The sequence below is a fragment of the Marmota flaviventris genome, chromosome 9 (genome assembly GCF_047511675.1).
Source record: "Marmota flaviventris isolate mMarFla1 chromosome 9, mMarFla1.hap1, whole genome shotgun sequence".
Classification (NCBI taxonomy): domain Eukaryota; kingdom Metazoa; phylum Chordata; class Mammalia; order Rodentia; family Sciuridae; genus Marmota; species Marmota flaviventris.
Window position 1 is genome coordinate 7,303,798 of NC_092506.1, and position 19,995 is coordinate 7,323,792.

At 50.4% G+C, this 19,995-nt stretch overlaps 1 protein-coding gene across 1 annotated transcript; it reads left to right on the forward strand.

Annotated features, from left to right (window-relative positions):
• Positions 1 to 1,494: 1,494 nt before the first annotated feature.
• Slc25a45 (solute carrier family 25 member 45) lies at positions 1,495 to 8,102 on the forward strand. The gene is made up of 6 exons (XM_027944592.2): positions 1,495 to 2,026; positions 3,024 to 3,067; positions 3,277 to 3,348; positions 3,647 to 3,832; positions 6,216 to 6,474; positions 6,565 to 8,102. Exons 1-6 carry the CDS (start codon positions 1,990 to 1,992, stop codon positions 6,831 to 6,833), a joined length of 867 nt encoding a protein of 288 aa, XP_027800393.1. The 5' UTR covers positions 1,495 to 1,989; the 3' UTR covers positions 6,834 to 8,102.
• The last annotated feature ends 11,893 nt before the right edge of the window (positions 8,103 to 19,995 follow it).

The window sequence follows — 19,995 nt, forward strand, 5'->3', positions numbered from 1 at the left end:
AAACCCTGGGTACGTCAGGTAGTGGTGGTTCTTGAACCCCAGGGTGAGGGGCATGGCCAGTGAGGAAGGTGTCAGGCATCAAGGATATTGTGGAGGTTGTGAGCTAGAAAGTGACAAGATGAGAGTCCTGCTCTGCTGTGAGGAGGATGAACCTGGTGGAATTTGCAGGAAGACTGAGAAAGCAACAGCCAGGGTGGATTTCCCTCTGTGAGGCTCCCAGAAATGGAGAGAAGAAATGGCTCTCATGAATTGGGGTAGGATGGTGGAAATGAAAGAGAATGGGCCCATTCTGAAGTCGGGGGAAAAAGAGTCCATGGCCCTTGAGGGCTCAGAGGCTTGGACATAGCAATCAGCTGGGCTGATGCCCTACTCTGGCAAGTGTTAAAGGACCCCAAAGCACACAGAATGGGTGCCGATGTCACTTGGGAGAACAGGTGGCCCAAGAAGGGCAGCTCCATCCACCCATCCTGAGAGGCCAGTCCTGGACCCCAGACAGCTTCAGGAGAGGAGGTTGGAGATGAGGCCCCGCCTCCTGGGACTTGCCCACCCTCAGAGAAAGGAGAGAGAAAGGTTGGGCATCCAGTAGGAAACCAAGGGGACCTGGAGTGGAGATTGGCGTATTTTTTGGGTCCTTTGGCAGTGGGAGAGAGATCTGGAGCCCCAGGTCTGGCCACTGGATGCCTTTTCCGGACTTTTTCATTGATTCATTCATTTACTGAGCTAGGATTTATTGAGTTCCGACTCTGTGCCAGGCGCTGTTCTAAGCCTTTGAGATACAATAGACAAAACAGCCGGAGAGCTTGTCTGCCCAGACATTCCAAGTCGGTGACAGGCACAATTCTAGAAAGAAGAGGAAGAGTGGGAGGGCGGGGCACCGGCCCCTGGGCGGGCAGATCCACGTTACTGGAGATGATTCGGGGAGGCCTCCCTTGGGAGGTGACGTTTAAGCCCCAGCCTGGAGGAAGTCAGGGAGAGGGTGTCCAGGAAGAGGGAACAGCCCGTGCAAAGACCTGGAGGCGGGGGCTTGTTTGAAAGAAAAGTAGGGAGGCCAGGGTGGCCGGAGGTGAGGTCAGAGGAGAATGGGTGGGCCCTGAGGGCTCAGAGAACCCAGAAAGGATTCGATCTTTCTCTCTCTCAACTTATAAAGAAATTTATTTCTCCCAGTTTGGAGACTGGCAAGTCCCATATCTAGGCGTAGGCATCTGGCTACAACCTTCATGTTCCATCTTCTTGTGGAGGAAGCAAGAGGGTGAGGGAGGGCGAGAGACATAGCAAGGTTCTGGTTTTGACCCAGAGCAGCACGGTACCATTGCACAGACACACAGTCCTTTACCTAGTCAGAACCGTCAGCTTTCCCTGGGGCACAGGAGGCTGAGGGAGGCAGCATCTCTGACTGAGAGTAGACAGGCTTAAGGGCCTGGGGAGCCTCTTCTAGGGGCTGGTTCTTCTATTTTCCTGGGTTCTTCCCAGCGTATCCTGTTTGAGTGGCTGCTGCAGGCCACTGTGAGCTGGGCCTGCCACCTAGTGGCCACACTCTGCCTCCACCAGGTCTCGCTGCCGGTCTGGGGTGGGCAAGGCCTGTGCTCTGGTGGGCATGAGTAGGAATTTGGCATGAACAGGCGGGACGGGCCTTGTCTCTTGCTAACTGAGGCAGCCCTGGAGGGGCCTGGCCGGGCTAGAACCCAGTTGCCATCTCAGGCCACTCAGTAAGGCGTCATTGACCAGAAAGGACGTTCCGCAGGCCTGTGGGCCCATCTTCCTGCCCCGGAAGATTCCCTGCTCTGCACACACATCCTCCAGTCTCAGGGTCACTGAAGTTGGCTCACGCCCCACTCCTGGTTGCCTGAGATCTGGGCACTGGGCCACTTCTCACCCTCCAGCCAGAGTTAAACATTAGTGGGAGGCTGTCTGCCCGTCTCGGGGGAGGGCAGGGGAATCACACTCACCAGTCTCCCGTGTGGAGCACCAGTTCCTGCCCGAGCCCAGACAATGCCTGTGGAGGAGTTCATGGCTGGCTGGATCTCTGGTGAGACATTTTTCTTCCTTCTATCACATCTAAGGGTAGGTCACTTCCTAGGGATGGTGGGTGACATATGAAGAACCGAGGCTAAAGTTCTGATCCCCCTGGAGACCCGAAAGCCAGCTGTCCCCAGAGCCTCCTGGGAGTCACAGGGAAGGAGGAGAGGAGAAGAAGGTACAGGCCAGAGGTACAAGCCCTGCATCCCAAGGCTACTCCGCCTGACACCCACTACAGCGGAGAGCCGAGGAACATCCTGTACCACAGGTCCCCCCACTGGGGCCAGGTCCATCTTGCAGGGCCCAAAAGGAAGTTCACCTTTGACCTTACCCTACTGTCCTGAGTTCCCCTTTGGGCCTCTGCCCTACCTGGCAATGGGTTGCACCCCTGGGCTCTGAGGCCTGACATGGCGGTTTGTGTACCCAAACCCAGATTCTAGATGACATTCCTCTTGAGAGAAAGGGAAGGACATTCTGAACCCACCTCCTGGGGAGGCAGCCTCAAGCTCCAGAGCAAGCCTGAGCTGTGGAGGATGAGGCTGGGAAGTAGGAGGTGGGGTCTCCTCCCCAGGTGCCAGCCAGATTCCTGGAGGGACCCTCCAGCTCTGCACTGCAGCCTGAGTAGCGAGTGCCAGGGAGGCAGGGTCTCTGGAGCAAGGCCACAACACTGTGAGATGGAGGAAGGTGCCGGGTGGAGATTCCTTCCAGACCTTGTGTTCTATAGTCAGTGTGAACAGCGTCTGCAGTGGGCCCTTCCCTTCTGCATGTGTCTCCTCAGGTGGGGCCCAGGGTCTCAGTCCTTCAACCTAGTACCTTCCTGGCCCAGCACATAGCATGGCAGGGCCGGGCAGCACCAGCTAGAGTCTCCTTGAAGTCTGGAGGGCAGGTGGACAGTCTGAGAAGGCCTGGCCTCCTTCCTCCTGCCTGAATCCCTCTTTCCTCTCACACAGACTTGCTTCCTGGGCCTGGCATGAGCCCTCACTCATAGCACCTTCTTGTCATCACAGGAGCTCTGGGCCTGGTCCTGGGACATCCCTTTGACACTGTGAAGGTGAGTCAGGAGAGGCACCAGAGGACTGGACTGTCTCACTTGAACAGAACATCATGTGGCCCAGATCAGGCCTGGCTGAGAGGGGCTCATGCTGCCTTGCCTACCCACTGGCTTCCTGCTCCAAGGGGCAGAGGGCAGAGCTGGCTGCCTGGCATGGATGCAGCCCTGACTGGCTCACCTGCCCCACCTGCCCTGTCCTCCCTATGCAGGTGCGACTTCAGACCCAGACCAGCTACCGGGGCATCATGGACTGTATGGTCAAGATTTACCGCCATGAGTCGGTGGGTGAATCACCTCTTTGGGGTGGGAGGCTCTGGGGCAGGTGGCATAAGTTTCCTTTTCCTCCCAGCAGGGCTCTGCTCTCCGAAACAAAAGACCACGTTTGGGCTCGTTGGGAGCACTGGGTGGTAGCTTAGCCCCTTCAGGATAGAGCCAGGCCTTCCCAACCTCACCACCCCACCTCCCTGGGATAGGGTTTAGTAAAGGGGAGTGGGAGGGAGGGAGGAGACCTTGCTGGGCTGGTAAGGGGAGGGGGTGAGCCCGCCGTGCCTACTTCAGTGCCACCATGTTGCCCTGCAGCTCCTGGGCTTCTTCAAGGGAATGAGCTTCCCCATTGCCAGCATACCTGTGGTCAACTCTGTCCTGTTCGGGGTCTACAGCAACACCCTGCTGGCACTCACAGCCACCTCCCACCAGGAGCGGCGGGCCCAGCCCCCCAGCTACACACATGTCTTCATAGCAGGCTGCACTGGTGGTGTCCTGCAGGTGAGTGGGTGGCACGTGGGCATACACACAGGTGGTACCGTGCTGACCAGAGGGGTCTGTCTCCTCCCTAACCCTCTGGTGACTCAGAGCTACAGATGGGCAGGCCTTGCTGAAGGCCATGTGGTGCTGCTGCTCCTGGTGGCCTAACCAGGCTGCCCACCTGAGGGTGGAGAACAGAGCGGGCAAAAGACAGAAAGAGTTGGTTGGCAGTGCCAAGAGGAGGCCATAGAGGAGAAGCTGGAGCCTGCTCTCGAGCTGACAGGACTTGTCCACCTCCAGAGGGGTCTGCCAACCCCAGCTCTGTGGGAAGACTACTCCCCATGGTGACCTTTGACCCTGAACAACAATTAGTCCCCACAGAGCTCAAAGCCCAGCCCTGCCTGGCTGAGGCCCTTGCCCTCAGCAACTGGTGGCCACTATCTGGGAGCCTCACCTGAGGCTCCAGGCCACAGATCTCACTGGGAGAGGCCCGGGATATTAATCATTAAGTCGCTGCAGTCATTTGGTTTTGTTCTCAGCACTGTAGTTCATGGGCTTTTGAGGGGTGGGGTGGAGGCAAGAAGGAATCTGAACAGAAAGAGGCAGAGGGACTGGTTCTGTCCCACACCCCAGCTGGTCACCTGCCTTGATGCCCTTGACATGTTTCATGGAGCAGAGAGCAAGACCCGAGGACAAAGTCAGGCTGCATATTAAGTTAATTAATGATTAACGAGACCCCCAGAAGTCTTGAGGATTCTGAACCTTCTTGTGTGGGAGCCATGACTACCTATCTCTAAGCCCCAAGCTCTATACTCTGCAAAAACAATAAAGAGAACCGAGACACTCAGCAAAGTGGCCTGACTTAGGCCCAGCCAGGCCCCGCTCCTCAGTCTCTAGAAAGCAAAATAGAGGACAGTCGGGCCATGGATAGAGACTGGGTCCAAGGGCTGACTGGAGCCTGGGATTCATGTCAAGCCTATGGCTTTGGCATAACAGGTCTCGAAGCAGAATTGTGTCTTAGTGAGCAGGTGGGAGGAAGAGGGAGACACCGACAGCCTCTGACGGGCACGGACTTGTTCTCCACCTGGCAGAGGCTGACGGCTCACTGGGGAAAGAACACCTGGTCCTCCGTGGCCCCCACCACACAGCACTTTCCTCAGCCCTCGGGAGACCAGGCTCAGGAAACCACCCTGGCCAAGGGCTCAGCTCGGCCAACAGGCTCTGGAGGGCAGCATTAGGGCCTGTCTCACAAAGGGGGTCCCCAGCCCACAATCCTGCCTGCTGAGACAAAAGTAAAAGTGTGGCTTGCTGTTTATCAAAACCTACCTCCAGGGCTGATCTCCAGTCCCCTCCACCACCAGCCATGTCTAAAGCTGAGGAGTTGGGCTCAGGTGGCTCCTCCCAAGACACATATGAGCCCGGGCCTGGAACCATGGTGCACGCCTCCAATCCCATAGGCTCAGGAGCTGAGGCAGGAGAATCATGAGTTCAAAGCCAGCCTCAGCAAAAGTGAGGCACTAAGCAACTCAGTGAGACCCTGTCTCTAAATAAAATACAAAACAGGGCTGGGGATGTGGCTCAGTGGTCGAGTGCCCCTGAGTTCAATCCCCGGTACACCCAAAAATAAAACAAAAACAAAAAAAACCCCACACATGTCCCCAGCAACATGCCACCCTCAGCCTGGACCCATCTCTCACCTGAACTTCAGCAGCTTATCTGAACAATGCGGTTGTGTCCCTGACCCAACCCCCCCCTCCCCCTCCTTTCTGTATCCCCTCAGTGCCCACCCCCACCAGGGGCCCTGTCCCATTTCTACCCCAAATCTTTCTTGTCTACCTAAGACAATGACAAGAATTCTATGACCTGCTGAATCCCACCCATCACAGGGCTTGGTGAGAGGCAGGAAGGGCTGCCCAGTGGTGGCCTCAGGCCTCTGAGAGGTGACACACAGAGGAAGGGGGAGAAGCTGTGAAGCTGGGCCCTGTAACTAGAACAATGACACTGAGGTGACCTCCTTCACCCTGGGGAGGGCCTGTTCTTTGGTGTTTCATGGTCACAGACTGAACCCTTTATCCAGCCCAGTTACTGCAAATGCCTGCACATCCCTGGATCTTGGGAGGCCAGACACTCACTCCCACTCCTGGAAAAACAATCCGGGCTTGTCCTCTTGGGCCTGGTGCCTGCCAGGCAAGCTTGGTGCTGTGCATGAGGCGGGGACCAAGCCTGATACCCAGGGAGGTGGCCTGTCCTGCTGCATCAGAATGCCCTGGCCCATGCCCAGCCATGTGTGGGAGAGGCCCCAGTGTGGTCCCCACAGGCTGATGCAGCCCCTCTGCCCATCCTTCCTCTTGTTGTCTTAAGGGACAGTTACCAGCCCAAGCCCTGCTTGTTTCCTTCCCAACAGTCCTACTGCCTGGCCCCATTTGACCTCATCAAAGTCCGACTACAAAACCAGACGGAGTCAAGGGTGCAGCCAGGGAGCCCTCGACCCCGGTACCAGGGGCCCGTGCACTGCGTAGCCACCATCTTCCGGGAAGAGGGTCCACGGGGACTGTTCCGAGGAGCCTGGGCCCTAATGCTGAGGGACACCCCCACGTTGGGAATCTACTTTGTCACCTATGAAGGGCTCTGTCGCCAGTACACTCCAGATGGCCAGACCCCTAGTAAGTGAAGTGGTGAGAGGGTGGGGGGCTGGGGAGGGAGAGGGTGCTCTTTTTCCCATCTGACCCCACCCTGGGCTTCCTCTACCCCAGGCTCAGCCACAGTGTTAGTGGCCGGGGGCTTTGCAGGCATTGCCTCCTGGGTGACAGCCACGCCCTTAGACGTGATCAAGTCCCGGATGCAGATGGATGGCCTGGGACGCAGAGCCTACCAGGGATTGCTGGACTGCATGGTGAGCAGCTTCCGGCAGGAGGGACTGGGGGTCTTCTTCCGGGGGCTTACCATCAACAGTGCCCGTGCCTTTCCGGTCAACGCTGTCACCTTCCTCAGCTATGAGTATTTCCTGCACTCAAGGGGATGAGCCTGGCGGGCACTGCCAGCAGCTCCCCCACAGGACCCTGAGGGCAAGTCGGGAAGCCAAGCTGAGAGCACCCAGCTTGAACTCAAATGCAAGGGGCTTGGCCTCTCCGAGGCCCGGCACCTCCAACCACCCAGACCGGGCTGCAGGACACCTGAGCAGAAAGCCATTGATCCTGGCTTTTACCCAGCAGCACTCACCTGGACCCCTTTTCTTCCCTGAACCAGGAAGCACAAGTGGTGCTGGTGACAGCCCAGCCCTAGTTCTGCCAGGTCCCCTCTTTTTTTTTTTTTTTGGTATGAGGTATTAAACCCAAGGGCGTTTAATACCTCAGCCACATCCCAGCCCTTTTTATTTTTCATTTTGAGACAGGGTCTCAGTAGGTTGCTTACAGCTATGGAGGCTGGCTTTGAACCTGTGATCCTCCTACCTCGGCCTCCTGAGTTGCTGGGATTTCAGGTGGGCACCACCGTGTCTGGCTGCCATGTCCCCTCTTCAGGAGCTCCCAGGGACTGGAGGTGGCTTCCACGCCACCCTCCCCCTGGGGTCCAGTAACAGCACACTGGGTTCTTCTTCCCATCCACTCCTTTCAAAGCTCTCCTCCCATGACTGTAGCGTGGTGTGACCTTTTGTCCATCCCCATCCAGAATCCTTCAGGGGCTTCCATTACCTTCGGGAAAATTCCAAACCCCACCACTACCTGGCCGTCCCTCCCCACTAGGCTTTCCTCTCCCTTGGTCACTTCGTGGACATGAACAAGCTGTGTTCACTGTGGCCCAGGCCTGGGAGGCTCATCCCCGCTGGCCATGGGGGCAGTGATTCCCCAGCTGACCCCAGTGTCCTCCAAGACACAGCAGAGCACTGTCTCCAGGGTACTTCCTGCCCTGCCCACGCTGACTCTGAGCTTCCAGGGCCCCCAGCCCACCTGCACTGCTCTGTGTTTGATTTGCTACTTGGCTTCTCCATTGGTGTGTGAGCGCCTTGTGTCTCTCAGCACAACCCCGATGCTTGAACAGATGTACTCACTAAGTGCTCATTAAATGAAATGCTGATTGCACCCCTGACCTATCTCCCAACTCCAGCCACCACACCTGCTCCCTTGGTTCTGTCACACACAGCTGTCTCCTGTGCCTCCCAACCTCCATTTGCATGCCCTGACGTCTCCAAGTCATCTCCAGGGAAGGGGTGCAGAGGTTGGGGTTCCACCTCATCCACACCCATCCCACATCTTCTTTTCCCATCTCACTTGCCAGGTGGGAATTAAGAATTGGCTAAGAGGATCCCTTTCGTTGACAATAAAGCTCAACATAGCCTGTACCCACACTAATGTCCTAATCTGGTCTGCAATCAACCTGAGGCACCCTGTGGTGACTGAATTCCTGCCATTGGTTGGGTGCCCCCTGTAGACCCTATCCCATGTAATTGTCACAGTTTACAGAGGAGGTGGCCTTGGCTCAGAGATATTTTGCAACTTGTTCCAGGTCACACAGCTCGAAGTCACAACTTGCGTGGATGCATCTGGGCCTCCAATCCCAGAGCCCATTTCCTTTGTACCTTGCTCCACCTAGCACTTTGGCTATCTCCATGAGTCACCTAAGTTCCAACTGACGTAGGCCACACCTGCCAGGACTGACCCTCCACGTGCTCATCGGAACCCTCCTCTGTTGCTGGCGGCCATCTTGAAGGTTCTCCCATGCTCAGAGTGTGGCTGGGCAGGTGGCCCTGAGCAGGGCTGCATTTTCTAGCCTCCCTTGTAGCTAGGGTTAGTTTCTTTTCTTTCTTTCTTTTTTTGGTGGGGGGTACCAGAGATTGAACTCAGGGGCACTTAACCCCTGAGCCACATCCCCCGTCCTATTTTCTGTATTTTATTTAGAGACAGAGTCTCACTGAGTTGCTTAGTGCCTCACTTTTTGCTGGGGCTGGCTTTGAACTTGCAATTCTCCTATCTCAGCCTCCCGAGCTGCTGGGATTACAGGTGTGTGCCATCATGCCCGGCAGGGTTAGTATTTTGTTAGAGAAACAAAGCGATGTGTGCAAATTTCCCCTCACTGGCTCCAAAGGAAAATCCTTCCAGTTGGTAGAAGTGACTAGACTGACCCTAGAAGGTTGCTGCCAAAGATGCAGGAGGTACCCTGCTGGCCTAGAACCTGGGTGAGGCCCACAGCCCACCTCTCCACTTCACCCCAGCTAAGCCAGAGGTAAGGGGCCATGAGTATATAGTCTATGCTAATCCAAGTGTGTTGTGTGGCGGGCAGTTGAGCCAGGAAGAAGGTCCTGCCCACTTCACACCTGCCAATCCAGATCTCTGGGGACAGGGCCCAGGAATCTGTATTATAGAAAGCTTTCCTGGTGATTTTTACTCACACGAAAGTTTAAGAATCAGTGTTCCAGGTGTTCCTGAACAGAAATGTGCTGCCCTGTCAAGCTGAGAAAGTTGTGTGGTAGGAGCCTTTGAACTAGTTTTTAGAAATCTCTGTTCCTCTTTTGGAAAACATAGTCACCTTGAGACCAGTTCTCTGGTGACTTGAGACTAGCACAGCCCTTTCTGCTTTCTGCCTCAGTTTTCTCTCTGAGATTCTCTTCGGGTAAGGCAGTTTGGGGCTGGTACAGTGCCACTGCAGTATCAGGAGTTTCAGTCTGGACAGGGCAGTGGGGGCACAGCAGACGCTGGGCCACTGGGGCAGTCGGCTGCTCTAGGGAAGTAAACTGTGCACACGTGGAAGAGGAGATGGCTTTTATAAACGGCAAGGAGGGGACAGAAGAACCTGGGTGGCCCTTTGTAGTTTGCAATTTCTCATCAAATGACAGCTATCGAGAGTAAAATCAAGGAATCCTTATTTTTAAAAAATCCTTTTGGAGTAGTAATTGTGCCTGTACATCTGGGCTTCCATTTTTCTTCTCTGGTTCTACCCAGAGGCCTCTCTGGCAGGGCCTGAACTCATAATTTAGAACGAGAGGGGTACATGGCAGGGTGCAGGAGGGGCCACCGAGTTCCAAGTGATAGTTCTTTCCACTCACGCACAGCAGGGCTGCTAGCCAGGCTGTGAGGTCCTCAGGGTGAAGCACGGGGCCATCTGTGGTAAAACTGCTCCTCTTGCATGGGGGAGCGCAGGTGTCAGGCACCGTTAGAAAACTGAAAAACCAACAAAGATCAGGCAGGAAATGACTCAAGTTTTTTCATTCTCTTTTTCTCATGCTGGGGATGGAACCCAGGGCCTTCTCTGTGCCGGGCTGCCCCCCAGGCCGGGTTGCCGTTATGTTCGGGAACTCTTGAGAGAGCAATCTCTAAGAAATAGGACTCTGTCGGCGAAGTGGCTTTCAGGTTACCAAGGGGCAGGGAGGCTTGGTGTACAGAGCTGGCAACTGAGACCAATATGTTAAGTAGAGTCCCGTAGGACTTGTGTTGTCAGATGTCATTCTTAGTTTTATAGCAGTGGCCGAGGAGCTCCAGGGGAGACTCAGGCATGGAGTGCTACAGTGGCTACATATAAAGGGGAGAGGGCACAGCCGGGGGTGACTGGCTTAAGTAACGTTTACCACACTCACTCAACAGCTAGGCCCAGAGGATTCAGTCTCTGGATGTGACTCCATTGGTGTCCCCAGCCTGTCCCCAACCTGCACCAGGCCCACGCTGGTGCCTCTTGTACCCCAGAGGTGCTTCACATTACCCCCCTAGCCTGGCCCTTCTGCAGAGCTCAAGGTCACAGGTGTCCCAAAGCAGCTGTCATCAACACAGACCAGACACATTTGTGTTTTTCCACAATGTCACTATTCATTGAATGACAGCACATTGACAAGCTACACCATTTCCACAAGGGGCAGTTCACTGAATCCTTGTGGGTCACCTGGTTCATAAGCCTGGCAATCACAAGTTCTTTTATTCCCATCTTAATTTCTAACATCTGTAACACTCAAGTCACCCACACCTCACACAGTGATGTGGGTGGGATACAGAAAGGCTAAGAGAGGGTCAAGGGAGCCACAGGGTTCAGAAGGCAGAGAGCAGATACAAGGCAAAGAGTCCCTAGGTAGTCAGATAAGATTAGGAGCAGCCAAAAGCTGGTTCAGAGCAGTCGAAGCTTAGGAAGTTATTCCAGGCCAAGGTCTGGACAGACCAGGTGGCAGTTTCCAAGTCAGTTTGGAGTGGGCCACGCGTGGTCACAGGCAGAAGGAACCACACTCTGCTAGAGACCAAGGGCAGAGATTCAGAGGTTCATCACTGTGATTTTCCTGATGACCAGAAGATGGGGTGTCCAGTCTTGGGGTGCTTCTCCTTTTTTATGGGCCTCGGGTGAAGGGGTTCCTACCTTTGGTGGTCTGGTGTGTTCAAAAAGCTCGGGAGCCTGTTTTTTTCCAATATGAGTTTGACACGCCCATGCATCCCTGTACTTCTGATAACTCACTAGGTCATTCTATTAGCACAATTAACTTATTTATTGCTTTATGCCTCTGGTTGTGCCAGGCAGATGGTGGTTGTCTACTTATACAAACAAGGTGTGGAGTCCTTCCCCCTTGGCACTTAAGCTCACGGCAAACGACTGCTTTACAAAGTGGAGTCACTGAGGTTTAGGCACAGCCTGAAAACTGCTGTTCCATAAGTTGTGGAGTAACTCAGAGCAGGGCATAGCCTGCTGTCCACAGCAGCTCTCTCCTGTCCTCTCACATCAGAATCCCTAAGTCCTGCTGATTGTACTTTGAAGTTTCCTGGGGTCTACTCCCTCATTTCCAATCCTAATATCACAGCTCCAGTCCTGTCCTGAATCTGAACAAATAACTATTGAAATGGAATTCTGATCAAGTCACCCTGCTCTTCAGTGGCTTCCCTTTGCTCTAAAGAATCATGTCTACTCCTTTCCCCAGCCTGCAGAACCTACATACATTCACTTGCTCTTGTCTTGGGTCCTTAATACTGGGCTTCCTCCCACCACAGGACAATTTCACATGTTCTTCTCACTACTTACGTACCTTCCACTCATCTTTCAGCTCTAAGTTCCATATAGCTTCCTCTATCTAAGTCAGATTCCTTTGGCTTATGTCAGAGGTTCAGAATTACCTAGAAGTTTTGTTAAAGTACAGATTGGTGAGTCCTACTCCTGAGTTTCTGATTCAATAGATTTGTGGTGGGCCCCAAAATTTGCATTTCATGAAGTTCCCAGATGCTGCTGATGCTGCAGGTGTGAGCCATGAAAGCACGTGCTTTCATGACCACCCCCCAGTGTGTAATTACACATTCTCCTCTGTGTGGCTCTTTGATTATATCTTTCTCTCCTTTAAACTGTGAGCTCCAGGGAGCAGAGACCTTGCTTCTTTTTGCTTTATCATCAAAACTAGCTGCCATGCAGGGTTATTCAATAATTTGCCATGGGGAGGTAGCGCATGTCTGTAATCCCAGCAACTCTGGAGGCTAAGGCAGGAGGATCCCAAGTTGGAGGCCAGCCTGGCAACTTAGAGAGGCCCAAAGCAACTGAGCAACACCTGTCTCTAAATAAAAAAATAAAAAGGGCTAGGGAGGTTGCTCAGTGGTTAAGCACCACTGAATTCAATCCCCAGTACCAAAAATAAATAAATAAATAGATTGATAAACAAATAAAATTGTTGAATGAATGAATGACAGAAGCTGGTTTTCCAGACTTCCTTTCTGGCAGGCTAGTGCTCTAGATTTTATGTAGAGCCCTGCTTCCTGGAGGTCCCAATAGACCAGGCTCGGCCACCCGTCTCACCATGCCAGTTGAAGAGCTGAACAGTGTTAAAGGGCAGGAAAGGTCTTTAGCCAGCATGGCCATGCCAGGAGGACCAGATATAGAGAGGTACAATGACCAGAGACCTCCCAGGGACTGACAAAAACTGAGTATTGGTGGCTCATGCCTTTAATTCCAGCTGTGTGGGAGGCTGAGGCAAGAGGATTGCAAGTTTTTTTTTTTTTTTTGGTGCTGGGATTGGACCCAGGGCCTTGTGCATGCAAGGAAAGCACGCGACTAACTGAGCTGTATCTCCAGCCCCCAGAGGATTGCAAGTTTGAGGACAACCTGGGCAACTCAGTGAGACCCTGTCTCAAAAATAAATAAATAATATAAAAAAGGCTGGGATGTAGCTCAATGGTAAAGTGCCTCTGGGTTCAAACAATAAACAACTAATAAATTTTTTGCTAAATTAGCAAGAGGTAAGAGAACTTCTCATAGGTCCCTTGAAAACCAAAAATAGTGAGTGGAAGCCAAGGTGTAGGAGCTGGGGCTGACCATGGGGAAAACACTGACTCCACGACCTTGGACAGTAAAGAACTACAAGGAACAGAAGACATTGAGCAGACATTGAGTTCATTGTCCAGTGGGAGGAGAGTCCAACACTCATAAATTAGGCCAAGATCCTGAAACAGGCTGCAACTTCAGTGAATGGGTAGGCAAAAAACCTACACTTGTCAGCAAAGGGAATCTATCCCTTGTGGTGGGAAAAATTTTAATAAGATCTGGCTCCCAGGGAGCTAAGAACCATATCCCTGATCCCTTCAGCTCCAGGCAGTCTGTCGCTGAGAAATTAATTTATCATGTTCGTAGCGCCTCCTCGTGCCTAGAAGGAGTAACTGCACATTTTCTGAGGCCTTCCTTCCTTCCTTCCTTCCTTCCTTCCTTCCTTCCTTCCTTCCTTCCTTCCTTCCTTCCTTCCTCTCTCTCTCTCTCTCTCTCTCTTTCTTTCGAACATTTCAAATCAGCAAAGTCAGGTGTGTTCTAGGGATTAAATTCAACCCCTTTTAAAAAAAATCACCGCTTGACAGCAAAAGGAAAACAAACCCCAAAAATCCTGGTTAAAATATGAGCAAATGATTGGCTGGGGCTGTAGCTCAGTGGTAGAGCGCTTGCCTACCATGTGTGAGGCACTGGCTTCAATCCTCAGCACCACATAAAAATGAATAAAAATAAAGGTCCATCAACAACTTAAATTTTTTTTTTTAATATGGGCAAAGGAGCTCGGTGCAGTGGCATATGCCTGTAATCCCAGCCACTCTGGAGGCTGAGACAGGAGGGTCAGCCTTACAATTTAGTGAGACCCTAAGCAACTTAATGAGACCTTGTTTCAAAAAAAAAGGTAAAGAACCTGAACCTGACTAGACATTTTGCCAAAGAGGACAAAGGAGTGGCCAACAGGTATACAGAAAGGTGTTCTGCATCATTATCATCAGAAAAATTAAAATGGAAACCTGATGAGGCCTGGGGGTGCAGAGCATGCACAAGAACCTATGCTCAATCCCCAGCACCTCAAAAATAAAAATAAGGGGCTGGGGCTAAGTGGTAAAGCGCTTGACTAGCATGTGTGAGGCACTGGGCTGGATTCTCAACACCACATATAAATAAGTAAATAAAATAAAGGTCCATCAACAACTAATAAAAATATTTTTAAAAATAAAAATAAACAAACCATAATGAGCTATCACCTTGCTATCACCTTAGCATATCTATTATCAAAAAGACAAAAGAAGACTGGACTATGGCTCTGTGGTAGTGCACTTGCCTAGACTGAACAAGGCCCTTGCTTCAAATCCCCAGAACTGCAAAAAAGAAAAAAGAAAAAGTTTTAAAGTGTTGGCTAGAGTATGGAGATCAAAAGGGAAAGCTTATATCCCATTGGTGGGGAAGGGACTTAGTTCAGCTATTATGAAAAATAGTATAAAGTTCCTTCAAAAACTTTAAGTAGAGGCACCACATGACCCAGCAATCCCACTTCTGGGTATATGTCCAAAGGAATGAAAGCAGTATTTTGAAGAGATAATTATAATTATGCATATTAGTGGAATTTGTTGATGTACCCCACATTTACTGCAACATTATTCACAATAACCAAGATATGGAAATACCTTCAATGCCATCGACCCACGCAGGATCAAAAATTGCAATATTATTCAACTAGCAAAAAAGAAATCTGGCCATTTGCAACAATATGGATGAACCCAGAGGACCTTATGCTAAGTGAACGAGGCCAGACACACAATATGATCTCACTCACATGAGGTCTCTAAAGAGTAGAACTCGGGCTGGGATTGTGGCTCAGAGTTAGAGCACTTGCCTAGCATGTGCAAGGCCCTGGGTTCGATCCTCAGCACCACATAAAAATAAATAAAATAAAGACATTGTGTCCAACTACAACGTAAAAAATAAATATTTTAAAAAATAAAATAAATAAAGAGTAAAACTCACAGTATTAGAGAGCAAAATGGTGGTTACCAAGGGCTGGGGGCGGGGAAAATGAGGGATGTTGGTCAAAATATATAAACTTACAGTTACGAGACGGATAAGTTCTGGGGATCGAATGCTTGGCATGGGCAGGGATGGACGTTTAACTAGTTTGATTGTGGAGGTGATACAATGTACCCATATATGTGATTATCATAATGTACACCTTGAATATATTCAATTACTTTTTGTCAATTAAATATATTTTTAAATTTCCACAATAATAAACTGAGCTATATCCCCAGTGGGCAGGGGGGAAACAACATGAAAGTATCAGTAGAAACCAAAGCAAAAGATGTAGTTCCTCAAGGATTTCGGATATTAGATATAACAAATATAGAATGTAAAAAGTAACTACTCATGAAATATTGACATATACAACAGAATTTAAAGAAAGAAAGAAGCCAGGTAAGCTTAATGCCTATAATCCCAGCAACTCAGGAGGCTGACGCAGGAGGATGGCAAGTTTGAGGCCCACCTCAGCAACTTAGTGAGACTGTCTCAAAATAAAAAATGAAAAGGGCTGAGGATAAAACTCAGTGGGAAAGCACCCCAACCCCCAGTACAGAAAAAGAAAAAAATGTTTATAACTAAAAAAAAAAAAATGGAGGTTGGGAGGATAGCTCAGTGGTAGCATTCAACCAACCAAAGAACAAACCCCCCCCCATCAATGGGAAGAAACTACTCAGAGTGCAATGAAGAGATTATATGAAGTTGGAAACTAATCTTTCTTATTTTGAGCTCTCTGCATCCAGATCATCATCTTGTCAAGACTAATGATAATGATAATAATTGTGTCTAATGGAATGAATATCTACTACATGTTTAATCATATAATTTACCAAGAATATCTAATACATAATATCTAATTTTATATATATATATAATGCCTGGCAAGTAGTAAACCCTTTATAAATATCAATTTGTTGGACGGGCCTTGAGGCAGGGTGCTGGCCGTCCTGTTCTCTGACCTGCATTACAGGTGACTAGTAGTGTTGAGATCATCTTCGGAACAGGGACTGCCTCTTATTTGCCTTTTCTGCCCTGGAGCCTTCTGGACACAGAGCACATTCATTCTGGGCTTGTAAATGAGCTGAAGTCAAGCACTTCATTTCTTTGTCCCCTCCCCCGACTTTGCACATAGCAACCCCTTCTAAAGGGGGCAGAGCTGCCTGAGCTTGTTAAATATTAGATCTGGGGGCTGGGGATATGGCTCAAGTAGCAGCATGCTCGCCTGGCATGTGTGAGGCACTGAGTTCGATCCTCAGCACCACATAAAAATAAAATAAAGACTTGTGTCCACTTAAAGCTGAAAAATAAATAAATAAAAAATTAGATCTGAGGTATAGCTCAGTGGTAGGGCCTGTGGTAATCTGCAGTTGGCCCTGGGGTCTGTCCCCAGTACCAGGAGAGAAAAAAGAAAGGTCTAAGATCTGTTGGGAAGAGCGGATATCACCTTTACTTGGGCGCTCCTTTAGTAGCTTCCTAACTTCATTGGTCCTCCTGTGTTGACCTCCCCAACTGCTCTTCATAAAGCAACTGGAATTCAATTTTTTTCTTTTTTGCAGGGCTAGGATTGAACCCAGGGCCTCATGCATACTAGGTGAGTGCTCTACAACTGAGCCACACCCTCAGCCTGAGAATTAGATTTTTTTTTTTTTTTTGGTACCAGGGATTGAACCCCAGAGCACTTAACCACTGAGCCACATCCTCAGCCCCTTTTATTTTTTTGAGACATGGTCTCACTACGTTGCTTAGGGCCTCCCTAAGTTGCTGAGGCTGGCTTTGAACTTATGATCCTCCTGCATTGGCCTACTGAGTCACTGGGATTACAAGTGTGGACCACCGTGCCTGGCAAGAATTAGATTTTAAAAAACATACAACATGTGTTGTCCCTTTGTCTAAACTACCCCCCCACCAAAGAAAAAGACTTCCTATCTCACTTAAATTTGAATGCTGCCCAGCCCCAAGCCCCTGCCCACCTTTCCACGCTTTCCTTCCTTAGCCTCTCTTGCTTTCAGGAACTGATTTCCATGTCTTCAGTCTGCCAAGCTGCTCCTAATCTATGATTTTGAGGGGGTGGTACTGGAGATTGAACCCAGGGGGACTCTACTACTGAGCTATATCCTCATTTATTATTTTTTTCAAGACAGCGTCTCAGTAAGTTGCCCAGGCTGCTCTCGATCATATGATTCTCCTGCCTTGGCCTCCAGAGTTGCTGAAATTACAGGTGTGCACTGCTGAACCCAGCCCAAACTCTGATGGATATTTGTTTGGTTGGTACTGGGGATTAAATCCAGGGTCTGGCACAGGCCAGGCAAGTACTTTACCAGAGTCCTTTTTAGTTTTTGAGACAGGATCTAGCTCAGTTGCCCAGACCAGCCTCTAACTTGTGATCCTCCTGCCTTAGCCTCCTGGGTAGCTGGGTTTCCAGGTGTGCTCTACCTTGCCTGGCTAACCTCTGATGTTTGAACTGCTCTTCCCTTTGCAGAGAATACTCTTGCTTTGAAAGGCTGGGTGATGATACAGTATGATCTCACCTATGATGTGAAACCTAAAAAGGTAAACCCAGAGAAATAAAGAGCAGGAGCAGGGGAGGTCCCAACTCATCAGGAACTGCACTACCCCACTAGCCTCCCCGCCACTCTCTGACATCACTATTTGATTTTTGTCTTGTTACTTAACGCCATCCAAAATGACTGTGTTCATTTGTGTACATACCTATTCTTTATCTCCTTTTTCAAGAAGGTGAGGGCCTGCAGAGGAGGGATCCTCTAGCACTAGCTTTGGAGTCCTAGAGCAGGGCCCAACCCACCAGCCAAGGGTCCTATAAATTCCGCTTACACTAGCAAACAAAGTCACAGACAGGAGAGTTATGATATGTTATAACAAGGCTCAGAGGGAGGAAGAGAGGAACTGTGGATTTTTTATTTAAAGGGTTCAGGATGCAGCTCAGTGTCTGTCTAGCATGCATGGGGCCCTGATTTCAATCTCCAACACAGCAAAATAAACAGATTAAAACAAATAATAAAAATAAAAATAAGCAAAATCTCTGGGAAGAAGTTAGCGGTACAGCTGGAATATGACACCTGAGAAGAGAGGGCTAATCTGTCCCCTTTGTTGCTTTGGACAGATATTTAGAGGTCTGGGTTTCAACATTTTAAGAGTTATGTCAGAACTGGGATGATTTCAGAAAAGAACAATCTAAATGAACACAGGGTAGGGAAAACAGAATACAGGGAAAGGCTACATGATTTGGGATCTTAGGCCAGAAAATGGAAGGTTCACAGGCAGTTTCAAAATGGTTTAAAAGTGAATCCTTGCCTGTAATCCCAGCATCTCTGGAGGCTGCGGTAGAAGGATCACGAGTTCAAAACCAGCCTCAGCAACTTAGTGAGGCCCTAAGCAACTCAGCAAGACCCTATCTCTAAATAAAAATATAAAAAAAAGCTGGGGATGTGGCTCAGGGGTTAAATGCCTTTGGGTTCAAAACTCAGTATCAACAACCAAAAAAGTGAGTCCTATCGTCAGAGCAGACAGGTGCCAGGTAGGCAACTAGGACAAGAAGCTGAGCCGAAAGACAGAACTACAAAGCCTTTCCTCATTTGTTGAAGTCTGCAAGCAAGAGGCAGAAACAGCCTCTGGCTCTCTTGTTCCTTCGTGAAACAGCACTGGACGAGGGACAGGTGAGGAGCAAAGGGACTATCTCACCATCAAGTAGCACCAGTTAGTGCTCCTGCTCTTTAAGAACCTGTGGGCTGGGAGACAGGGAGAAGGGCTGGAGAGAAAGGTATGAGCCAGGTCACCTCAATGTCCTTCAGTAAGGAAGTCCTGGTAGAGGCTGGGAAAGTGCTCTGCTAGGTTCCCACAAGAGGCCTCGGGAGGAGGTCCCTAGGTGGGATGCAGGGCTGACATGGGCTAGGCCTGAGGCCTTGACTGTAACTCCCTTCAGAAAAATGCACCACATGGGCCTGCCTTGTACTTAGCCAGAGTGGGGGGGCAGCTTCCCTCACCAGGCCTGCCTGGCAAATTCTTGCTTAAGGTCCAGGCCGAAAGGTCACTGGGAGGATTGGGCTGGAGCCAGAATCCTCCCCAGCTAGCCTGCCTGCATCCAAAGCCCCTGTCCTTTCCAGGGCCAACCACATCCTCTCATCCTGCTGCTGGGGATCTGCCTTGCCTCCACCATCTCCTACCTGCTTCCATGAGAGTCTCTCTGCCTCTCGATCCCACATCTTTGACCCACACTGCACTGTCTCCATTTTCATCCTAGAATCCCAAGAATGACTCATTTCTTCCCTAAGACTCTTCGATGGTGCTCCAACAGTAAACTTGGTGGGCTATAAAGGTCCTTCCTACTCTTGGGGTCTCCTCTGTACTACTGCCATGTTATAGGAACAGCACAGCTCAGGTCACTGCCTGCCATTAGAAGTACAATACCACACTGCAGTCCCTGTGACCTGAGAAGCTGAGGCCTCAGGATCTCTTGAGCCCAGGAGTTTGAGGCCAGCCTAGGCAACACAGGGAGACCATCTCCCTCTCTCTTTTTTTTTTTTGGTACCAGGAATTGAGCCCAGGGGCACTTAACCATTGAGCAACATCCCTAGCTCTTTTTATTTTGAAATAGGGTTTCACTGAGTTGCTTAGGGCCTCGCTAAATTGTTGAGGCTGGCTATGAACTTGCCATCCTCCTACCTCAGCCTCCTGAGCCACTGAAATTACAGGTGTGCACTAACACGTTCAGAGAGACCCCAACTCTTAACAAAAATAAAAAGTAAAGTGACCCACACCTAATTCACTATATATAATGCTAGTTTCTCCCCTCCCCCTGTGAGTCTATCTCTTCATTCCTGCCTCAAGTGATGTAGAGACAGAGAACTGCCCTCCCTACTCACTGTGTCCTCCCTGCCCAGCATCTGAAAATAATAAAATTTTTAACCTATTTC

What these genes read in the sequence shown, in the direction of transcription:
- Slc25a45 (XM_027944592.2), top strand. Translation starts at nt 1,990, where the DNA reads ATGCCTGTGGAGGAGTTCATGGCTGGCTGGATCTCTG. An exon ending in AGATTTACCGCCATGAGTCG is followed by an intron (nt 3,349 to 3,646) that starts GTGGGTGAATCA and finishes GTTGCCCTGCAG; the next exon opens with CTCCTGGGCTTCTTCAAGGG. An exon ending in TCCAGATGGCCAGACCCCTA is followed by an intron (nt 6,475 to 6,564) that starts GTAAGTGAAGTG and finishes CCTCTACCCCAG; the next exon opens with GCTCAGCCACAGTGTTAGTG.